At 38.6% G+C, this 22,627-nt stretch overlaps 1 protein-coding gene across 4 annotated transcripts in view; it reads left to right on the top strand.

Moving 5' to 3' along the window:
• tln2b (talin 2b) overlaps positions 1–22,627 on the top strand; it is a 161,549-nt gene that overhangs the window by 108,361 nt on the left and 30,561 nt on the right. For all 4 annotated transcript variants that reach the window (XM_084095065.1, XM_084095066.1, XM_084095068.1 and 1 more), the window contains exons 21-41: positions 2,285–2,413; positions 3,770–3,883; positions 3,965–4,078; positions 4,184–4,318; positions 5,074–5,202; positions 5,295–5,397; positions 7,920–8,128; positions 8,616–8,735; positions 8,936–9,133; positions 11,712–11,851; positions 13,486–13,579; positions 14,015–14,104; positions 14,192–14,314; positions 15,998–16,141; positions 16,216–16,377; positions 16,497–16,637; positions 17,564–17,745; positions 19,156–19,288; positions 21,051–21,152; positions 22,022–22,192; positions 22,326–22,472. In XM_084095065.1, the coding sequence (XP_083951191.1) occupies positions 2,285–2,413; positions 3,770–3,883; positions 3,965–4,078; positions 4,184–4,318; positions 5,074–5,202; positions 5,295–5,397; positions 7,920–8,128; positions 8,616–8,735; positions 8,936–9,133; positions 11,712–11,851; positions 13,486–13,579; positions 14,015–14,104; positions 14,192–14,314; positions 15,998–16,141; positions 16,216–16,377; positions 16,497–16,637; positions 17,564–17,745; positions 19,156–19,288; positions 21,051–21,152; positions 22,022–22,192; positions 22,326–22,472 (2,880 nt within the window). The remainder of the gene's footprint in view (positions 1–2,284; positions 2,414–3,769; positions 3,884–3,964; positions 4,079–4,183; positions 4,319–5,073; positions 5,203–5,294; positions 5,398–7,919; positions 8,129–8,615; positions 8,736–8,935; positions 9,134–11,711; positions 11,852–13,485; positions 13,580–14,014; positions 14,105–14,191; positions 14,315–15,997; positions 16,142–16,215; positions 16,378–16,496; positions 16,638–17,563; positions 17,746–19,155; positions 19,289–21,050; positions 21,153–22,021; positions 22,193–22,325; positions 22,473–22,627) is intronic.

Raw genomic sequence — 22,627 nt, 5'->3', positions numbered from 1 at the left:
TTTTGTTTTTTGTTTGTTTTTTGTTGTTTTGTTTTGTGATTTTGTGTTTTGTTTTGTGATTTTGTGTTTTGTTTGGTTTTGTTTTGCTTTTGGTTATGTTTGGTTTGTTTTGTGTTGGGATTTTCTGTTTGGTTTGGTTTGGTTTTGTTGTTTTGGGATTTTGTGTTTTGTTTGGTTTTGTTTTACAGTTGGTTTGGCTTGGCTTGTTTTCTTTGGGGGGGGGGGGGTGTTTGGTTTGTGTTGCATTTGTTTTGTTTTGTTTTGTTTTGTTTTGTTTTGTTTTGGTTTGGTTTGGTTTGGTTTGGTTTGGTTTCTTTTGGTTTCTTTTGGTTTGATTTGATCCAGTAATACTGACACTTTTTCTTCTATTCTTCTATTCTATTTTATTATAAAAAAATAAAAAAATTCACATGTACTGCGTTGGATTAAACTGAGAAGGGTCAAAGCACTTGCATATTGTTGTCCTACCTATAGTTTAACTGCTTCTATTGTTTTCATTTGTAAGTCACTTTGGATAAAAGCGTCTGCTAAATGAATTAATGTAATGTAATGTAAATGTAGATTTGGTTTTGTTTTTTTTGTTTTTTGTTTTTTTAGCCATATAACCTGTTTTTTGAACGTGTTGTGCAAAAGCGTGTTGTTTCAGCCATGGTTTTGTATGTGTGGCGTACTAAGAACATGGGGATTTTTTTGAACATCTATCATGGCCACACCATGCTTATACCTATACCATGGCAATACCATGTTATTTTTACCATGTTATTTTTTGGACTACCTTGGCATATCACGGTAATACATTCATTAATTCAGTACTATATCAAATTTTAACCTGATCTTTAAGGAAGAAAAAAGAACGCTCTGGCTAGATGTAGGTAGTTTTATCCCCATTTACATTTTTTTTTTAATCCAGTACCCAGAATCAGCAGCCACACTGTAAAATGTGCTTCCTCTCCTCATCAGTGTTTCATCTCTGATACCTGAAAGAGCCCTGAGCCATGATTTAGATTTGACTCATGATGAGATGGACCACTGAATTGATTGTCGATCTTCATCAGCAACGTAGAGATGTATAAATAGCAGGATGTGATTAATATGCAGACATACGTAATGCTGGTTTATGGCTTGTTAGGCACATTTGATCCATGATACATTAATCACAACATCAATGCCATTATTATCAAATGTAAAGATGAGGAATGCGCCACAGACGGTTTCCTTGGTAACAGGGATGGAGCAGACAGCCCCCAATTCCTCTTTGCATTGAATGTTTAGTAATGCGCTGTAAGTGTGCGGATGGCGTACCCGAGAGTTCTGCTGTCGCTGACAAATTTCCCTTCACAGGGCTGACCGAGTCTGGGATTTATCTGTGACAACTTTGTCCTCTGAGAATTGCCTTTGACTTTCTGTTTAACCATTAAGCAAGAAGATAAAATGAAATGATGCGAAACACCAAGGCTTCAAAATGGCATATTAGCTACTAGTTTTGAAAGGAGGTAATATGCAGTATATATATGTGATTATGGTATATACTGTATGACTAAATTATAAAAAATAATAATATAATGCGAAAACATCTTGATTATTAGTTGATTGGACAGTCAGGGATAATATATGTTTACACAAAATTGGATGAATTAACAGCTGGGAAGGGATTTGATTAATTAACTGGATAACACTTGCTGAATAAGCATGCAATTAAGGTCATGCAACAACAATGTGGCATATTACTTTATGACAAATGTATTCCACATCACAGTAAAAAAGCAATTGTGACATTCTGTCATAACTGTTATATTATATTTCACATTTGAGACTTGCGGCATTATCATCTCAAATGTCACTTTATTTCACATAATTGTGATTTTACATCTCGCAATAACTATTACTCGTAATAAAGAGTTTATATCTCATACTTTTAAATTTTTCTCATAATTACAATTACTCATAACTGCGACTTTATTTCTCATTACTGTGGATATATATTAAAAAATGCGATGTTATTTAGCGTTATTCTGACATTTGTATCTGACAAAAAATATTTGTTTTTAAGTTTTTAAACCTTATTTTAATTAAAATTTTAAAGGTCGAGATTGGCTTTCATAAATACCTCACATTACATTAAAATATTAGTCAGTATACAGCATATAATGAAAAGTTTGAAGTGAGAAAAATGACCCAACACAAGCTAATGTTGCATGTTAACTGTATATATACAGTAATGTAGCCTGCTATTGTAGTCTGCTGAAAGTAATGCAGTAATTGTACCTGAATTGTATCTGTGCAGGGGGCAGCCGCATACCCAGAAAATGAAGACCAGCAGCAGAGGCTGCGAGAGGCTGCTGAAGGGTTACGGGTCGCCACCAACGCAGCCGCTCAGAACGCTATCAAAAAGAAACTCATTCACCGACTGGAGGTGAGGACATGCACTATCATCCCACCTCCCGTTTAGCGGTCCTCTCTGTGTTTGCCCCTGCCTTCTAACACACGATTTGATTGTAGTCAATTATAGTGGAAGACACTAATGAAATGTAAAAATGGACCATTCTCCAAAATGAAAATGTCATGATTTACTTATCCTCGTGTAGATTTTCAGTTGGTATCATTTGGGATACTTATGTATAAATATTTATTATTTATTTCTGGGCCATCTGACCTATCACAACATACTGGGCCATCTGACCAATCAGACCAGAGTAGGCTCTTGCAAAGGAGGAGTTTAGAGAGACTGAATCATTTTTCTAAACGTTTCAGACACTGAGAAAAGAGGTGATGTTGAAATTTACATTATGAGACAATTAAAGTGTTGTTGGTTTTTTTTTACCTTGGATGCATGTAAACCTGTTGTAGGAGACCTTTAAAACTAATTTAGGAAGCTTTAAAATAGCATAATAGGGGCACATTAAATAGTTTTTCTTTCATCCATCATTGATCTCAGTATGGTTACACAATGTTCTTTTGCTCTTGCGTCAGTTTAGACCAAGACTCATGGAAGCAGTAGCTTTTTATCAGCTTGTATGTGTTGTAAGACGCAATAAAAGCAGTCCAGTTTCCATAGCGGGTATTTTTCCAGTTTCCAACAGTTTCGGCCAGTGGAATTCAGCGTTCTGGTTCTGTTTGGTCTCTTCACATCAACAAAGATGGCTTTGTTCTTGAGGATCTTGCTTGCATCTATCATCCGTCCTTACACATGGAATATTATTTCTTTATACAAAGAATCCTTTTTCCTCGCCGCCTTTTACTAATACTTGAAAAATGTAGCATGTTGGCAATTTTTGCTAAATCTTTTTACGATTGACGTATATTGCGAGTGCGACTAAATACGTTTCAGTCCCAGAAACATCAATTCGAATCAACAATGCAGTTTAAAAAATACGACAGATGGACCGACGACGAGGTTCAGGCTTTATTAAGCTTAAATTCAGAGAATGAAATCCAGTGGGAACTATAAAGTCGCGTGCAGTCCTACGTCACTGGACTATTTGCCTAATCTTCACGGTACTTTAGACCACTGTGGAAATGCGGCTCGCAACAGGTATAGGTGAAAAAAAGTTCCTGGGACAAATTGTTCTGGGTAATTTCGGTGGAAACGCGCGTAGCTTAACATTGCCATATCCATTACCATGCCAGTCTCTATTACCATGCCAATCTCGACTTTTTTTTCTCGTGTAGCCCTTCCTGATGTAATAGTCCACCCCTGTGTCCACATTCGCTATTTCCTGTGTTAATAATTATTGATGCTATAATTCATCATGTTATATGTCTGGAACAGAATGCAGCTAAGCAAGCCGCAGCGGCAGCGACGCAGACCATCGCCGCCGCCCAGAATGCAGCTGCATCCAATAAGAACACCATGTCACATCAGCAGCTCGTGTTCAGCTGCAAGGTATTGTGGGTACAGTTATTTACAAGAGAATGCAAATTTGAAATAAACAATCCTGACTTTGGTTTTGTGGATGCTCTCCAGGCCGTGGCAGACCATATCCCACAGCTAGTGCAGGGAATGAGAGGCAGTCAGGCCCACCCGGAAGATCTCGGTGCCCAGCTAGCCCTTATCATTGCCAGCCAGAGTTTCCTGCAGGTAAAACACACAATTCTGTGCTTGCTTAGCACTCCCGATTTGGCATTAAATGATCCTCACGTTCCTTTTTTTGTCGTCGTTTGTGTTTTGTTTGTCTCCAAACAGCCCGGAAGTAAAATGGTGTCGTCTGCTAAAGCGGCCGTTCCGACGGTAACCGACCAGGCAGCGGCGATGCAACTTGGTCAGTGTGCCAAGAACCTGGCCACCTGCCTGGCAGAGCTGCGCACCGCTGCACAGAAGGTACCCACAGTTCACTGCCTTATTGTAGGCATTAAAACACCTTTAAACACTTGGGGTGTGTTCACACGTGGCAGGTTTGGTTAGATTAAAACAAACGCTGATGCGGTTTGACCGAAATATGAACGCAACATGAGACGGGAAGTGATGTCCCAAGATGCGACCCTAAAAAGGACAGAATGCTCAAGCATGCCTGTTTTTTGGCATCATAGGAGCTACGTTGCACATTACAGTTCTGTACGGAAAATCGTCTCCTTGCAGCAGATCTTTGTTTTTGTGTGTGACAGAGGAACTCCTGCCGCTGTCTTGGCTCTTTTAAACATTTTCTAAGCTCTGAGTTCTCATTATAATACCATCATATGTATACATACAACGAAGGTCATTTAGCCCAGCACACAGCATTGTTTTAGAGGTTCGGTAAGTTCTGGCACAAATTAGATGTCATAAAAGCTGATTTTTTTCATGTTTTGTTCAGTGGTAAAAATGCTAGCATGAATGCTGAGTTAACCAGGACTAAATGGGTAATTTTTTGGTCTGGACCAAAAGAACTAAGAGAACCGAACTACAAGTGTGAACACAGCCTAAGGTCCAGCCACATTTACAGTTGTTCGTCAAATCTTTGCAGTCAAAATTCAATAGGAAACTGCTTGATCGGAAACTATGCGAGAGGGAGAAAGATTTCTTAACGCAGATTGTGCAAATTGATCATGCGAGGGTATAAGGGTATACATTTTTCATCTTTCTGTGTTTTGTTGTAGGCTCATGAGGCGTGTGGTCCTCTGGAGATTGACTCTGCACTCAACGCTGTCCAGACTCTAAAGAGTGAATTACAGGATGCCAAAATGGCCACTCTGGAAGGACAACTCAAACCACTACCAGGACAATCGGTAGGTGAAGAGTACCACATTAAAAATAGATAATCACACTTAATTACAATTCCATTTTTACCATAACTTCTTCACAATGCTTGTGTCTGTAGTTGGAGAAATGTGCTCAGGATTTGGGGAGTACATCTAAAGCTGTGGGCTCCTCCATGGCTCAGCTACTGACCTGTGCCGCCCAAGGCAATGAACATTATACTGGTGAGATGACTTATGTGGCTTTACAACATATAAAACAAAATACTTCAGGAGAATCTATAGGTGCTGAATACAAAATGCACAGTATTACGAACAGAATAACAACAGGATTTACTCAAGTAGAACATGTTCATGTTGATTAACATCCTATTAACCAATAATTATTTTGAGGTTAAGGCCTTTGTTGCTTAGTAGTAGAACACGAACAGCAAATGTTGATCCATGAATATGTCTCGCTTTGTAAATCAAGCCGAATGATGTACTGTTTGAATAAAAATTTGAATAAAAACTTGCTTCATCTTAAGCAATTTACAATTGGTTCAATTGGGAATCAAATTGGGGATTGGGAACCAGTTAATCTTAACGATTTAGTTATTTGTCCAGGCTTTTTGTTATCAAGTGTGTCAGTTTTTTTAACAAAGAGACATTTGCAGAAATGTTTCAATTCTTTTTCTAAAAATGCATCCACAAGATTGCCAGTATCTGAAGTTTTTTCTTCATTGCTGCTCGTTCCGGATTGAAAGGCATGAAAACAGAGAAGAGAGAGCGATGCTGTAACTTACCTGAACCTCCCATCAATTTTTTACTCTGTCTGGCTGGATTGCTGCTCCCAGGAGAGCTTCTGAAGACAGATTTTAATGGCACGCTCAAACAAATCCCCCCTCTTCCACATCGGCTCCTGCAGCTTCTCAAGCCAAGGGTATAACTAACCCCGTCCCTCATTAATCTTATTTTCACTAGATTTAACATACCATCAGCAATTGGGCTCTACTTGGCTGGATAATGCAATTTGATGTAATTTGCCTGCATTGGCCCTTCCCTATTTTCGCTTTCAGTTCTATAAGTAAAGGCCAGATCCCATATGGCACCTCATTTTCTTTCCACGCTCATTTGTTGGAACAGCAGGGGCATTCTGGGTCAACCACGCACCAAAACGAGGCTTAAAGCTTTATTTGGAACAAGACAGTTGGACTGAGTGCTTCAAAAATGTCCTTCATTTTGCAATTACAGTTTAGGGCACTAATGTAGTCAGTAAATGTAAAAACAAGGTTAAAGTGAATGCGTTGTATGGATATGAGTATGATGACAAGTTGATAAGTGGATGATTGATAGTATTCATTTTTATGGCAGATACTACTGTTGATATATGAGAGAAAAGTGTGGTTGAATGGCAATAATGTTCTGCTAGCCTGTGATTCAATGATCCAAATTAGACAAAAAAAAAGCACACACAAATTGGCAAAACTAAATGAACATTTATTTTACACAATTTTTTATTTTTAAATATACACTTAAGATGAATTAAGCCAAGCAGGAATGGTTATTGAATGATGCAGATGATCTCAGTCTTTCACTGTGATGGATACAATCTCATAATGCCAAATATTGGTATTAATCAGTATGACCCATATATTATTTCATAATTATAATCAATATAATCTCATAATGTCAAATAGAAATAAATATCAGAATGCTAAATATTGTCCAATTAATTGGTCTGGCTGTTATATCAGTAGATCACAGTGATAGATATAAGCTCAGAATGCCTAATATTGTCTGATTAAACAGTTTCTTACAACAGTCTGTTATATCGATAGGCCATTGTGATAGATGTAATCTCAAAATTACAATTTTTATCCGATTAATCAATCTGACAGTTATATCACCACTGTAATAGAAATAATCTTAAAATGCCAAATATCATCCGATTAATCGCTCTGACTGTTATAAAATGTCTGGCATATACAGTCACGTGAAAAAGAAAGTACACCTATTCTATGGTTTTACGGATCAGGACATAAACAATAATCTGGTCCATAGCAGGTATTAAAATGAAGTAAATACAATACTCAGATGAACAACAACACATGACATATTACACCATGTCATTATTTATATAACAAAACGGTGAAGCCACGTGTGGAAAAAGTTTCTCTAAGAATTGCACGGTCTGACCTTGGGGTGAATTTGCTGGGACGTCCACTCCTGGGAAGATTGTCAACTGTCTGGAATGTTTTCCACTTGTTGAATAATCTTCTTCACTGTAGAATGATGAACTTTAATTTGTTTGGAAATGGCCGTATAACCCTTCCCAGATTGATGGGTAGCAACAATTGCTTCTCTAAGATTATTGCTGATGTCTTTCCTCCTTGGCATTGTGTTAACACGCACCTGAATGCTCCAGACCAGCAAACTGCCAAAACTACTGCTTTTATAGAGTTGGTCTACGCTGATGATCAATTAATCAAAGACATTTGATTAGCAGTGCCTGACTTACCCTCTTAATTCCTGTGGAAGCAGTAAGGGTGTACTTAGTTTTTATACACATGGCTTCTTTATTTTGGCCTAGTTTTTGTTAAATAAATATTGACATGTGTTGTTATATTTACCTAATTTCTTGATCTGCTAAGGACCAGATCCTGATATGTAAAGCCATAGTATTCAAAGAAGGTTTACTGCACTTTCTTTTTCACATGACTATATTATTCAATCGCTATAATCTCAGGTTTGTGTGTTTGCGACAGGTGTGGCAGCAAGGGAAACCGCTCAAGCTCTGAGGATATTGGCTCAGTCCGCGAGGGGAGTAGCGGCGAGCACCTTGGAGCCTCAGGCAGCGGCCGCCATGCTGGACTCCGCTTGTCACGTGATGGAGGGCTCGTCCATGCTCATCCACGAAGCCCACCAAGCCCTGGTGTGCCCCGGTGATGCCGAGAGCCAGCAGAGACTAGCGCAGGTAGGACGACGTAGATTCAACCTGTAAACAACACTCAAATAAACAGATGTCTGGCCATCTGCGAGAAGATGTATACATTGAAAGTAGAAGTTACACAAGGTTATATAGTTATCCAAAAAACGGTATGTATGGTATGTGTCTGCTCATCTTTATTAGAGGCCTTTTTTTGTTTTCTTCAGCTACTTTGTAAAAACCAGATCAATTTCCCAGCAGCTCCCTCTTGGCAATTATCTCCAATAAACCGAGATATTTTCTTCTGTTTCTCGGCGGCCCTTTTTCTGGAAGGTTTCAGTGCGCCTCCTGATTCGAACAGGTTCCTTTGGGACACAAACATATTGCTTGGCATATGTCTGTGACAGTGGCATAAATTAAGGACATGGATTTCTCTGTTGTGCTGAGGGGCTGATTTAAATTTTAGATTCAAGCTGCAACTCTCTGGGCCTTTGTAGAGTTATTGATGGGGAAAGTATGTGTTTGTTTTTTTCAGGTGGCAAAGGCCGTCTCTCACTCCCTGAATAACTGTGTGAACTGCTTACCTGGACAGAAGGATGTGGACATGGCTCTCAGGAGCATTGGCGAGGCCAGTAAGAAATTGCTTGTGGAAAATGTGAGTTCTTTGTCAGTTCTTTGTAGCTACTAGTGAGTCTAAACTTAAATCTGTGTAAATGATTAGAAAAATCATTATTACATACATTTTTGCAGTTGGTTTGCATAGAAATTCCTTCTGATCATGTTTCATGAATGAGGCCCATTGAGTTTATCAGTGTTATAAACTCTGACATTTCACCCTTTCACCTGTTTTTCCAGCTTCCTCCATGCTCCAAATCCTTCCAAGAGGCCCAGATGGACCTGAACCACACGGCAGCCGAGCTGAACCATTCGGCCGGGGATGTGGTGCAGTCTTCACGTGGGAGCAGCGGCCAGCTGGCTATGGCTTCTGGGAAGTTCAGCCAAGACTTTGATGAGTTTTTAGATGCCGGCATTGAGATGGCCGGACACACTCAGGTACAGTTTCAATGCCTTCTCAGAGATGGGAGACGGTTCATGATGTGCTCCGGCCAAAGAGAAATCTCACTGGTCCAAAATTCCACTTGCATAACTATATTAAGCAAATATGTTCTTTGTCAATGTGAATTTATTACTTCAGACTTTTTGCTTTCAGTGAAAATAGAAAAAAAAAATATATACACTACCATTAAAAGGTTTTTACTGTTGCTTAACATAGGGATCCATAAAATTGGGAATATTGCGTGACAGAAAAATGTATTCCTATAATGATCATAATGATCATTACTCCAGTCTTCATTGTCACATGATCCTTCAGAAATCATACTGATTTGCTGCTCAAGAAACATTTATTGTTATTATCAATGTGGAAAACGGTTGTGCTGCTTAATATTTTTGTGTAAATTGTTACACAAAACATTTTTTGACCAGATTTTTTGATGAATAGAAAGTTTAAAAGAACAGCATTTATTTGAAATAGAAATATTTTGTAACATTATAAATGTGTTTGCTGTCACTTTTGATCAATTTAATGTACCATTAACTTTTGAATGGTAGTGTACATTAAATACACTATATGGGCAAATTGGGACAAACCTCTTAATTATTGAACTCAGGTTTTTCATTCAGACCCATTGACACGTGTATAAAATCAAGCACCTAGCCATGAAGTCTGCATTTACAAACATTTGTGGAAAAAATGGGTCGTTCTAAAAAAAACTCAAGGGTGGCACTGTGATAGGATGCCACCTTTGCAGTTAGTCAGTTTGTGAAATTTCATCCCCGCTAGATATTCCACCATCAACTGGTGTTATTGGAAAGTGGAAGCGTTTAGAAACGGCACCAACTCATCCACGAAGCGGAAGGTCAAGGTCGCCGAGTGCTGAGGCGCATGGTGTGTAAAAGTCGCCAATGCTCCTTTGATTCCACAGCTGAAGAGTACCAATCTTCCACTGGCATTAATATCAGCACAAAAACTGTGCGGCGGGTGCCTTATGGATTAGGTTTCCATGGGCGAGCAGCTGCATGCAAGCCTCACATCACCAAATACAATGCCAAGCGTTGGATGGAGAGGTGTAAAGCACATCACCATTGGACTCTGGAGCAGTGGAAACATGTTCTGTGGAGTGAAGAATCACACTCCTCTGTTTGGCAGTCTGATGGGCGAACGTTTCCTGCCTGACTGCATTGTGCCAACTGTAAAGATTGATAGAGGACGAGTTATAGTATGGGGCTTTTTTCAGGGGTTGGACTAGGCTCCTTACTTCCAGTGAAGGGAAATATTAATGCTTCAGCAAACCATTTTGGACAATGCTATGTTACCAACTTTTTTTTCGGAAGGACTTTTTCTATTCCAGCATGACTGTGCCCCAGTGGACAAAGCAAGGTCCATAAAGACACATTTGGATGAGTTTGGTGTGGAAGAACTTGACTGGCTTGCACAGAGTTCAACCCCTTCGAAAACCTTTGGGATGCGAGATTGCGAGCCAGGCCTTCTTGTTCAACATCAATGCCTGACCTCATAAATGCTCTACGTGATGAATGGGCAAAAATTCCCACAGAAAGCCTTCCCAGAAGAGTGGAAGCCTGTTATAGCTGCAAAGTGGGAATCAACTCCATATTAATGTCTATGTATTTAGAATTTGATGTTATGATTGTGTAATGGTCAGGTGTCCCAATACTTTTGTCCATATAGTGTATGTTAAAAACTAACTTTTTATATGCATTTTGATTAATTTGTTAATTAGCGCCTCTAATCCGAATCACTCAGGCACATAATTGGCCCAGAGAGCATGAAGACGCTCCACCCTAATGAAATCTTTGATGATGTTCTGGTTCTGCATGTTTTGTTGATTAATTTGGAGAGACGCACCAGCACAAGGGCTTGATGGAGCGTGACATGCCCATTAAAGGAAGACTAAGGGATAGTGAGGGACACAGAGGTCTGGAAGGACAGGATAGCCATCAGGATATCTGTGAGACTAGTGCCCATCTAAATAACAAGTAAACAGCCACAGTTTGCTATTTTAGGGCAAAATTACTAAAGCATACCCATTTTGCTTGTGAATATTAATTATGTGCCGGTATCATGTAATTAATGTTCAGTAGGTTCACATGCTTTGTTGAAAGGCAAATGATGACAAATAGGCGCTAGCCATAGTATATTTGCCATTTACCGTCTTTTTCGGTCTGTTCCTCACATATATCCTTCATGGCTATGGAACGCGTGAAATATGGCACATAAATACAGTAAGTCATTTGGACCACATTTATGATACTTTAATGTATCATACATCCTTTTTAAGGCTTGAAAGCTTCGATTCCCAATTATAACTGCATAGAAAAGTTACAGGTACTTTTTAAAAATATCTCCTTTTTTGTTTCTAAGAAGAACGAAAGTCATGTGGGTTTAAGAACGAAGTGATAGTAGTATAATTTTTGGGTGAACTATCCCTTAAATTTTTTTAAGCCATAAAATATAACCTCTTTTCAAAGAACTGCACATTTTTCTGCTGAATAAAGTTGAAAATCATGATGGTTTGACTGTAGGCTGAGCTGCCATCTTCTGTCTCCACAGTCCACAGATGACCAGATCCAGGTGATTGGCAACCTGAAGAACATCTCCATGGCATCCAGCAAGCTGCTGTTGGCCGCCAAGTCGCTCTCCGTTGATCCAGGGGCGGCAAATGCCAAGAATCTCCTCGCAGCTGCAGCACGGTAGGAATGAGCTTCATTCGGTGGCCTGGAGAGAATTTACTGATCATTAGCCAGTCAACCTGAGGGCCGGCCAACGGCAAGTAATGAGCTATTCAGCTGAATGTTTTCACAAAATTAGAAACTTTGTGTATGAGTGAATAAGAACGTACCTACTTAACCATATTTTTGGATCAAATTTGTACCCATACGTCAGCTAAATCTGACAAAACTTCTTTTGGGGGGCATTTTCATTAGTGAAAATTGTTAAATATAAAGTAAAGTTTTGTTTTATTGTGAAAATGCAGAAAGATTTCTGTTAGGGTTAGGTGTGTGCGTGTGTGTTTGTTAGTGTGTGTGTTTGCTTGTTTTTCGGTAAGTGAAAGTTTTCCTTGTTAGTGTGCTTGTTAATTTTTGTATTTGTGTGTTTGTTATTGTATGTTTGTGTTTGTTAGTGTTTAAGTTTTGTTTGTTAGTGTGCGAGTATGTTTGTTATTGTATGTATGTTTGTGTTTGTTACTGTTTGAGTTATGTGTTTCTAAATGTTTGAGTTTTTTATTGTGTGAGTTTGTTTGTTTGTTACTGTTTGAGTTTTGTTTGTTGTGTATGTTTGTGCTTGTTAGTGTGAGTTTTGTTTGTTATTGTGTGAGTATGTTTGTTGTATGTATGTTTGTGTTTGTTACTGTTTGAGTTTTGTTTGTCATTGTGTGATTTTGTTTGTGTTTGTTACTGTTTGAGTTTTGTTTGTTGTGTATGTTTGTGCTTGTTAGTGTGAGTTTTGTTTGTTATTGGTAGTGCTTGAGTTTTTATTGTGTGATTGTTACTGTTTACGTTTTGTTGTTTGTGTTTGTTAATGTGAGTTTTGTTTGATATTGTGCGAGTATTTTTGTGTGGGAGTTTGGTTTGTTATTGTGTATGTTTAGTGTGTGTTTTGTTTGTTAGTGCTTGAGTTTTGTTATTGTGTATGTTTGTTTGTGTGTGAGTTTTGTTTATTGTAGGCTATGTTTTGTGTTTCTTAATGTTTGTTTTGTATTGTGTGATTATGTTTGTGTTTGTTACTGTTTAAGTTTTTGTGTGTGTGTGTGTGTGTGTGTGTGTGTGTGTGTGTGTGCTAACCAACAGCCCCCACACAGAAATTTAAAAGATGTAATAAATAATGTCATAATAAAAATCTAATAATGGAGAATGGTTTTGGGTTTGAGTTTAGGAGCATGATTAAGGGATAGAAATTTTATATATAGCTCAATATGAAAACAATAGAAGTCAGTGGAAATACCTATCATGATGAAAAACAATTGTGTGTGTGTGTGCGCGCTGCAGAATCCTCTCAGGTGCCTAGGGAAGGCAGCAGCTCCTGAGGGTTTTGGGCTAGATTGATTTCTCTTTCCTTAATGAGGGACAGAAGAGACTGACTTGACACACATACACAACGGCATACACCCACTCACATCTAGACTCATATGAGTGTAACAAAACTTGTCATGATTGTCATGTTTTTTCATGATTCTGATTAATTTGTAAGACATCAATGTTAGTGCCTCCTTTCTTTGTTTAGAAGGGGCTGAAAGCTCAATGAGTCTCGAAATAGAGATTCGAGACCATTTTTTTGTGTTTTGTGTCATTCTGACTGTGATTTTCTTCTGTGTTTTGTGTTTCAGAGCGGTTACAGAAAGCATTAATCAGCTCATCACAATTTGTACCCAGCAGGCACCAGGACAAAAAGAGTGTGATAATGCTCTACGAGAACTTGAGGTGAAATGATAATGATAATGTACTTCTATAAAAGCAGTATATATATATAAATATATTTTTATTTTTATTTATTTTTTTATATATAATTTCAAAAGCAGCCAGTACGAGCTGTGTGTGATGAGATGGGGGCCTGTTAGATCTTCTATGGTGGTCTTATTTATATACAAACAACATTAGATCACATTTGGCCTTATTTATCACAGATTAAAAACAGCCGCTTGTGTGATGCCTCTTTGAAATGTTCAAATCTGCTGGCCACAGGTCAATTTAATATTAAAAAAGAGCCAATAATTATGATTGGGGTCTGTGAACGATTTTACATCAAATCTTATATGTGTCTCCATTAATCATTTTGAAATGGGGTGTTTTCGAAAAACAAAATCTCACAGAATATTAACCTCTCTCTCTCTCTCTCTCTCTCCCACGTACATACAGGCCGTGCGAGGAATGTTGGACAATCCCAATGAGCCAGTCAGTGATCTCTCTTATTTTGACTGCATTGAGAGCGTTATGGAGAATTCCAAGGTAAAGAATCCATCACAACATTCCAAAAATTCTCTAAAGATCTTTTTCATTCCAAATGTTAACACATCTCTCGGTCTGATTGAACAGGTTCTCGGGGAGTCCATGGCTGGAATCTCACAGCACTGTAAGACGGGAAACGTGCCAGCGTTTGGGGATTGCGTCGGTGTGGCGTCCAAAGCGTTGTGTGGGTTGACCGAGGCGGCGGGCCAGGTGAGCTTTTGATTTGGTAGTGTCTGATAATTCTCCCAATATGCACTTCCAACATTGTGCTATTATTGTGCTATTACAAATTCAATAGTTAAGCATTACCAGCATCATTCAGTGGCGGCTCCAGAGATTTTCTGTTGCAGGTGCTATGGGGATGCTCAACACTTAAGAGAAGGTGCTTTGAATTTTGGGGCGTTTCATTATGGAGGTCGCATCGGCCCACCATAATGAAACGCTATCATGAACAACACCATAATGAAAGTATACACATGCGTAAATGCCCGCATTAACTATACTCGTTCTGCGACTATAAGTATATATATACTGTATATATATGTAAAAGTATTCAACGCAAGGGCTATAGACAGGGACGCAACTACCCAGTGTCAGAGGGGTATGCAGCAACAATTTTGGCAATCATCAATCTGGTGCACTTTGAGAGTTAAAAATTAAAAGCTCCAACCCATATTCAGTGTGCAAATTAAACAAAGAAAAATTCAAACCTCTTTTAGTTACAGTGTCAGTCTACATTACACTACTACATAATAATAGTTATAATATTAATCCCATGATAGTAATAGCCATATATTGTAAAACAAATGCACTGAAAAATAAAGGAAACTTTCATAATTAATTTTGTACTAATTTCTATACTTGAAAGAGTATATTTCTATACTTCACATTAAAGATGTGATTGGGCCAGCCCAGTGTCAATCAAGAAAAGAATGGGCCGCTGATCTACGTGTTTCATGGGGTGTCAGAAAAAAAAAACTAACGCTGACTTTTTTTAACCAATGCATTACACCGGCACTAACCCATGCGCCGCCAGTTAAGCAAAACAAAACGAATGGGCCGCCGATGTACGAGTTTTATGGGCCGTTAAGACAAAAAAAAAAGTATGAGATGTATCGGCCCAAAAAGCATGTCGGCCCACCGGGAATCTCCCGGTAGTCCCGATGGCCAGTAGCCTACATGCCTGGACGTCACACTTTAAATCCTACCTGTTGCCTTTCACCATCCACTTATTTACAGTAGCTGCTGTCGCATCAATTGACATGCCATCTCCTTTTCCCTCTTTCTTTTTCTATTTTTAGTCCCCGACAGCTTTTTTGCTTTATCCATCTATTTCGACGACAACTCACTAACGTTACTCGTTCCTGCTCGCTCAGCGCTCATGGCGCCCGCGCCCGCCCCTGCCCGCGCGCGTCCGCTCGCGGTTTTTAAATTATTATTTAATTTCTATTTTTAACAACATGAAAAAGACTATTCAAACATGACATTAAAATATAAATATAAAAAAAATTACAGACATTTCTTGGGGGTGCTGGGCAGGTGCTATGGCTATTATAGGGGGAGCTACAGCACCACCTAGCTCCTCCCTGGCGCCGCCACTGGCATCATTTGATGTTATCGACAACATGAATAGGCATCTGCTGCACATTTAGCTTCTGTAAATGGAAATTTCTGAGTGAAACTGAATATTCAATGGGAAATAATCTAGGGTGGGCTTAATTTAATCCATCAGGACTTGATCGGATCTTGAAAACTAAGATGTGGTGCTATCGGTTAACTTTTTTGCTGTCCACACTGCATTGGTTGTTTCAAAGGTGGAAAATAAAGTTGAATTTTGATGTAAGGTTATAAAAACTCAATACACTCTTTGTGCCTTACTTAATTTTTCTTCAGGCCTCCTATTTGGTAGGAGTCTCAGACCCCAACAGCCAGTCAGGTCACCAGGGATTGGTCGATCCCATCCAGTTTGCCAGAGCCAATCAGGCGATTCAGATGGCCTGCCAGAATCTGGTGGACCCGGCCAGCAGCCCCTCCCAGGTCACTGTTTGGCTCTTTAGTATTAAGTTTGTTTTTTTTTTGGCTTGCATTCTCATCTGTTTTTGTTTGTGTAGGTTCTGTCAGCGGCTACCATTGTTGCAAAGCACACCTCTGCCCTTTGCAACGCCTGTCGCCTGGCGTCTTCCAAAACAGCCAATCCTGTAGCCCGGAGACATTTCGTACAGTCAGCCAAAGAGGTCGCCAATACAACTGCTAACCTTGTCAAAACTATAAAGGTACGAAGACATACGCTTGCCTGACCGTTTGCAAACTTATAACCATCAATAAGGCTGTGTTTATTTGTATGGGTTGAAGTGTTTTAGCAGATGTGATCTGTTTCTGCATTGTTTCTCAGGCCTTAGATGGGGATTTCTCAGATGAGAACCGCGAGAGGTGCCGAGTGGCCACGAACCCACTGATAGAAGCTGTGGATAATCTCTCCACCTTTGCCTCCAACCCTGAGTTTGCCAGCATTCCTGCACAGATAAGCCATGAGGTGATGAAATACTGAATACCACAATATTTCATGTATTATTTATTGTGTGTGTGTGAGTGTGCGTGCCTGGGTACTCATTTCACAGAATGGTTTGTGCCAAATTTCGACTCTTAAACCAAATCAGGAGGACAGAAAAATCTAAAAACACCAAAATGCTCTGTTAGGGTTTGTCTGGTTTTGTTCATTCATTCCAGACCGACTGTCAGTCTGTGCATTAGTGGTGGACACTTTTCACTGACTCTTTCTGCAGGTTACAACCAAATTGTTCACAAACACTGATTCATTAATGAACAAAACAAGTGACTGTCGTTATGAGTGAGTCATTATTCTTCCAATTAGTTCTACCAACAAGTGACTGGCTGTTTCTCAATATGCGTTCTTAAGCGATCTTGCGTCCTTGTGTTCTCGTACCAACGCATGAAAGTACCCAGATGCGTTTTTGATATCAAAGATTCATCAAATGCAGACGTAAGAGAATCTAACCATTATAAATACCAGAAGACGAAAAATATTTTAGTATTATGAATAAATTAAAATAATATTATATATTATATTTTTATGGAGTTTTACAAATGAATTATATTACATTGTAAGCTGAATTGTATTTCTTTCCTATCCCTATTGGTTCAGGAACATTTAGGAACAAAACAAGTGACTCTTTATGAGTGAGTCATTGAATAATGTACTCAACCAATTAGTTCATAACACTGATTCATTCGGGAATGAAGCAAGTGACTGTCTTTATGAATGAGTTACAGAATCATTCACTTTTTTCAGTTTTGTTCAAAAATGTTTATTCATTCAGTGAATATTATATTCACTTTTTCTGTTGTTGGCATTTTCCCTTTATATATGTTGCACACATTTTTATGGGATTTTAAAAACGAATGGATTGTAAACTGAATTGTATTTCTTTCTAATTTTAGGGTTCAGCTTCCCAGGAGCCGATCCATCGCTCGGCTCGTTCAATGCTGGACAGCTCCACCCACTTATTAGAGACGGCCCGCTCACTTATCATTAATCCCAAAGATCCTCCCACCTGGTCCATCTTGGCAGGCCATTCCCGGACAGTGTCGGACTCCATCAAGAGCCTCATCACGTCCATCAGGTCTGTATCACGCAAATAGACCTGATTCAGCAGTTGAGAAAGATATGTGAAAAGCGTGCGGCGGCCTCAGTCTCCATCAGCTGTTAGATAATAATAATGTGGGTAAAAGATGAGGTATAATTTAAACTTCTTGATTAAATAACTCAAGCACAAGTTATTAACAGTAGCAGCTGTTCACACATGCTCAAATCTGTCTGTTCCTCTCATTACAGCTCCAGGGGGAAGTAATATTACCAACAACCAATGAAATGAAAAACCAGAGAGTGTGTTATAAACAAAACAATATAGAATAATTAGTTGATATATTAAATTGAAAGATAAAAACAAATAAATTAACAATTAAGCAAATCAAATAATGTATAAATACACAAAATGGTCACATCAATTAACACATCAATTTCACCTCTGTGTTATATTCAGTATAAATTATGTTAATTTAAATTACCTTTATATTTATTTATTCATTGGTGAGTGTTTCCTAATATGGATCATATTTTGTTTAAGCCTACTTAAAAACCTAGTTCTTATTAGACATACACTACTGTTCAAAAGTTTAGGGTCAGTAAGATATATATATATATATATATATATATATTTTTTTTTTAATTGATCAAAAGTGACCATAATGTTGCTAAATATTTCTATTTCAAATAAATACAGTTTTTTTTCTATTCATCAAAGAAACCTTTAAAAATCTCAGCTAAATAAGAATTAGCAGCTGTTTTCAACATTGTTAGAAATAATACGTTTTAATTCAGTTAACATTGATTATAAGAAAAGAGCTTAAATATAAACTGTTATAACAGAGATTTTGATAAAAGCTTAAATAGTCAGAACCGGCCGAGAAAGGTTAGAAATCGATGATTGAATCAGCTGTAAAAATCTTTTATCCCTAAAAAAATTTAAAAAAGCCAGCATTTATTTTAAGTATTTTTTTTTTCTCTTCTTCTCAGTAAGTGTTTTGAAGGATTTTCTATCAAATAAAAGCTGAATATCAGAGTGTGTCTGATGTCGCTGAGTTGTATTTTGTGGTAAGTGACTCTTACTGGGTTTCTCTCTCCACTGAGAGTGTCCCGGGTGATTGATGTAGCTCTCCTGCTCCGAGTGCGTACAGACGATCTGATCTGAGATCAGCGACAGTGAAGGACCTCGACTGTAACACTCTCGGCAGGAGCGGGAACAGTGGCTGGGCTCGCTGCCCACCTGGCTGCCCTCCACACACTGTCCTCCCAGATCAACCAATCACAGCTGGAGCTCAGCCAGCTCTGTGTGTGTATGAGCAAAATCGCCCACGTCTGCGCTGACTCTCCTGTTTTATGATGCTGTACAATATCCGGATTTAGTTGAGAAACCTAATTCAATTAAGCTGAAAAATACCCCATAGCAACCTGGTCTCCTCTGTTGTCATAGGGACAAGGCCCCTGGGCAGCGGGAGTGTGACCAGTCCATCGACAGCATCAACAAGAGCATCAGGGACATTGAGCAGGTGTCCCTCGTCGCCGTGGGTCAGAGTCTGCCCCGCAGAGACGACATCTCCCTCGAGGTAAACCAATAAAACGCCTGCCGTCACTGTATAGTAGCGTTATGTTTCAATAATGTTGCTCTGGTACAGTGTTCATTTCTGAGGAGGATTAGGAATGATGCTTAAAGGAATAGTTCACTTAAAAATGAAAATTCTGTCATCATTTACCTGTATGAACCAGACAGTTGATGGACCCCATTGACTACAATAGTAGGAAAAGAAATACTATGGAAGTCAATGGGGTCCATCAACTGTTTGGTTACCGACTTTCTTCAAAATATCTGCTTTTGTGTTCTGCAGAAGAAATGAAATTAATGATCATTGTATTTATTTACAAATAAAAATGTAAGTAAATAAATTGCTTTTCAATTTAACAAACAAATAGACATTTAAATCTATTTATTTCAAGTATAGTAACTTTGTATAGTAACAATGTTATTTAGTAAAGTAACATTATTAATATTAATAATGTTTACTTTTTATAAATAATTTTGTAATGAAAAATGTAAATACCATTTTTATAAATGCTATGTTTTTTTATCCATTTAAAAAATAACCATTATTTTATTTAATTGAAGTATTATTTTATTGTTATACCGAATTACATTTTTAAACAGGAATTAAATAAACTATTTAAAATGTATTTTTATTTGTGAATTTAAGAAGTTATTTCTTTACTTACATTTTTGATTAATGAATAAATCAAGAATTGATTCATTTTAGTTTTTACACACCCCCTAGTCTAATGATTCTCTCTCTATATAGATACATATATCAGTTTCAGTGTTATTTAATGTTATTTATATACTATTATAGTATTAATATTTTGAATTAGCTTTTATTTTTATATTTTCAGTTTTCATTTTAATTTAAGTTGTAGTAGTTGTGTAATATGCTTTTGTCACTTTTATTAGTTTTTTTAAATATATATTTTTGTATATATTTCTATTTAGTTTGTACCATTATTATATTTATGTAATAATGCAGTAGTGGAGCCACGGCATCAAGGTCCCGCCCACACTCCCGCAATCTATCATGACATTACACCCCATTTTTATAGCTTCAAATAACTACCTAAAACCAAACGTATTGGAAAAATGAACAATTTAAAATGTGATAAGAACTACCAAAAATGACAGAAAACGATCTTTGAATAAAAAATTATTTGTAGTGTAATAGGCTCTATGCACGATCGCACAATGCTCGGTTTTGTCTCAGCCCGCCCAGTTACATCCGGTGTTGCGTCGGAAGACGTTTTTGGATTCGGTGGAGATTATGGCAAATTACACTCGCTGTTTACAAGAACTTCCAGCGGTTAACGTGAATGATGTTAACAATATTGTGAGGCAGTTAGCGGTCACACCTAAGAGTAAGAAAGAGAAGGGCTTTAAATTATATATTTCGAGCTACATCGACAACTTTGAGGGTGAGTATTCTCTCAATATCATGCGAAATCCAACTAGCGAATCGGTTTCTAAAATCGTTGTCTCCGTTTCTGAGAAAATTAATTTTATTAAAGTTTTGCCGCTAGTACACTTCGCTATAGAACGCGCTATGCGGAAGTAAAGACGCTGACTGAGATTCTACCGGAAATACGTCAGCAGCGTTCGTGCATAGAGCATATAGGATATTTTAGCTTGGCTCGCGTCCCATTCGATTACATGGAGAGGGCGGGGTTTAAGATCAATACTGCAGCCAGCCACCAGGGGGCGATCGAAACGTTTTGGCTTGACTTTTCAGGACTTGGTTTGTGCTAATGCTAATGTGAGACTGCTTCCATTAGGCTTTACAGGAGCAGCTGACCTCTGCCGTGCAGGAGATCGGACACCTCATTGACCCCATCTCCACTGCAGCGCGAGGGGAAGCAGCTCAGCTCGGACACAAGGTAACAGGGACATGGATCTCAATAGTGGAACCACAAACAATGTCACCACTGCAGCGAATCCATGGCTGCGTCCGAAAGCTTAGGCAGCTGACTTGTTTCCTCAGGCAATGACTCTTCAGGCAATGAGCTTTGGTGAAAACTTAGCAAATATTTAATTACTACACTAGTAATTTCTCACTATAAATGACATCAGAAGTGGAAAACGTTGGTCAAAAATGTATGGTAACGCACAAACTGACCACCAACCGCAACTTTCAGATGCCATATTTATTTTTTAACTCAACTGTCACGGAATGGAACGCACAGGATTGTGGGATATCAAAAGCAGTGAAGGATACATCTATGCTGCCTTCAAAAGTCGATCAGATCTCAGGAGACAGGAAGTGAAGCTAACATCGGATCCGAACATGCCTTGATGCCTTCCTACCATGGAATGCAGCATTTTTTAAGCTTTCGGACGCAGCCCATGATTTTCCCCGAAGGCTTAATGTGATTTACACAAGTACGAAATGTTCCTGGATCAACAACCTCGTCTTTCTTCATACTTCCATATAACATGTCTTTTTTGTGTGTGTAAATCACATACTTGAATCTGAAGAATAAACATCATGAATTGATTACACTATGACAGCATATCTACAAAAAAAAGCATCTAAAAAAAGCCTGGTCGAATTAAATTCGGCTCTGTTTGTTTGGACCAATATTGATGCCGCCTGTCTAAAGTGTTTATCAGCTTGTCAATCACTTAAATAACTGAAGAATCAAGAAATTGTTTCAGTTCCCTCTAAATATCACTCTTGCCTGAAATATATACAAGAAACTGTATGTTTGCATGCCAGATATTCTTAACCCGTCTGTTTTTCCCTCAGGTGACTCAGTTAGCGAGCTACTTTGAGCCAGTGATTGTGGCGTCAGTGGGACTGGCGTCGAAACATGCCGACCACCAGCAGCAGATGAACATACTAGATCAAACCAAAACCCTGTTTGAGTCGGCTCTGCAGATGCTCTACGCTGCCAAAGAGGGCGGAGGAAACCGTAAGGTACGACGCATGGAAATAACAACACACGAGGATTAACATCTGCAAATTTGCAACAAATTTGGCACATTAACAGAGCTTCTGGTTTGTGTATAGTTGTGAAGTGGTGCTAATGGGTCTATACTGGCCATTGCAGGCGACCCACACCCATGATGCCATAGCCGAAGCGGCCCAGCTGATGAAGGAGGCAGTTGATGACATCATGGTGACCTTAAACGAGGCCGCCAGTGAGGGGGGGATGGTGGGCGGCATGGTGGAGTCCATCGCTGAGTCCATCGGGCGGGTTAGTGACTCTAATGAGAACTAGCGGAAAATCTTTTTTTTTTCCAAAATCAAATGGAGCCAATAAACCCAAAAACAGAACCTGATTGACCAAATAAGTCAGTGTGAAAGTTGTATTTCTTATATTTCAGTGGTTATATGCAAATGCGGGTGAGA

Source organism: Abramis brama (assembly GCF_963993115.1).
Source record: "Abramis brama genome assembly, chromosome: 20".
Classification (NCBI taxonomy): domain Eukaryota; kingdom Metazoa; phylum Chordata; class Actinopteri; order Cypriniformes; family Leuciscidae; genus Abramis; species Abramis brama.
The sequence above is the reverse complement of the archived record's forward strand: the minus strand, read 5'-3'. Positions and strand labels throughout refer to the sequence as shown.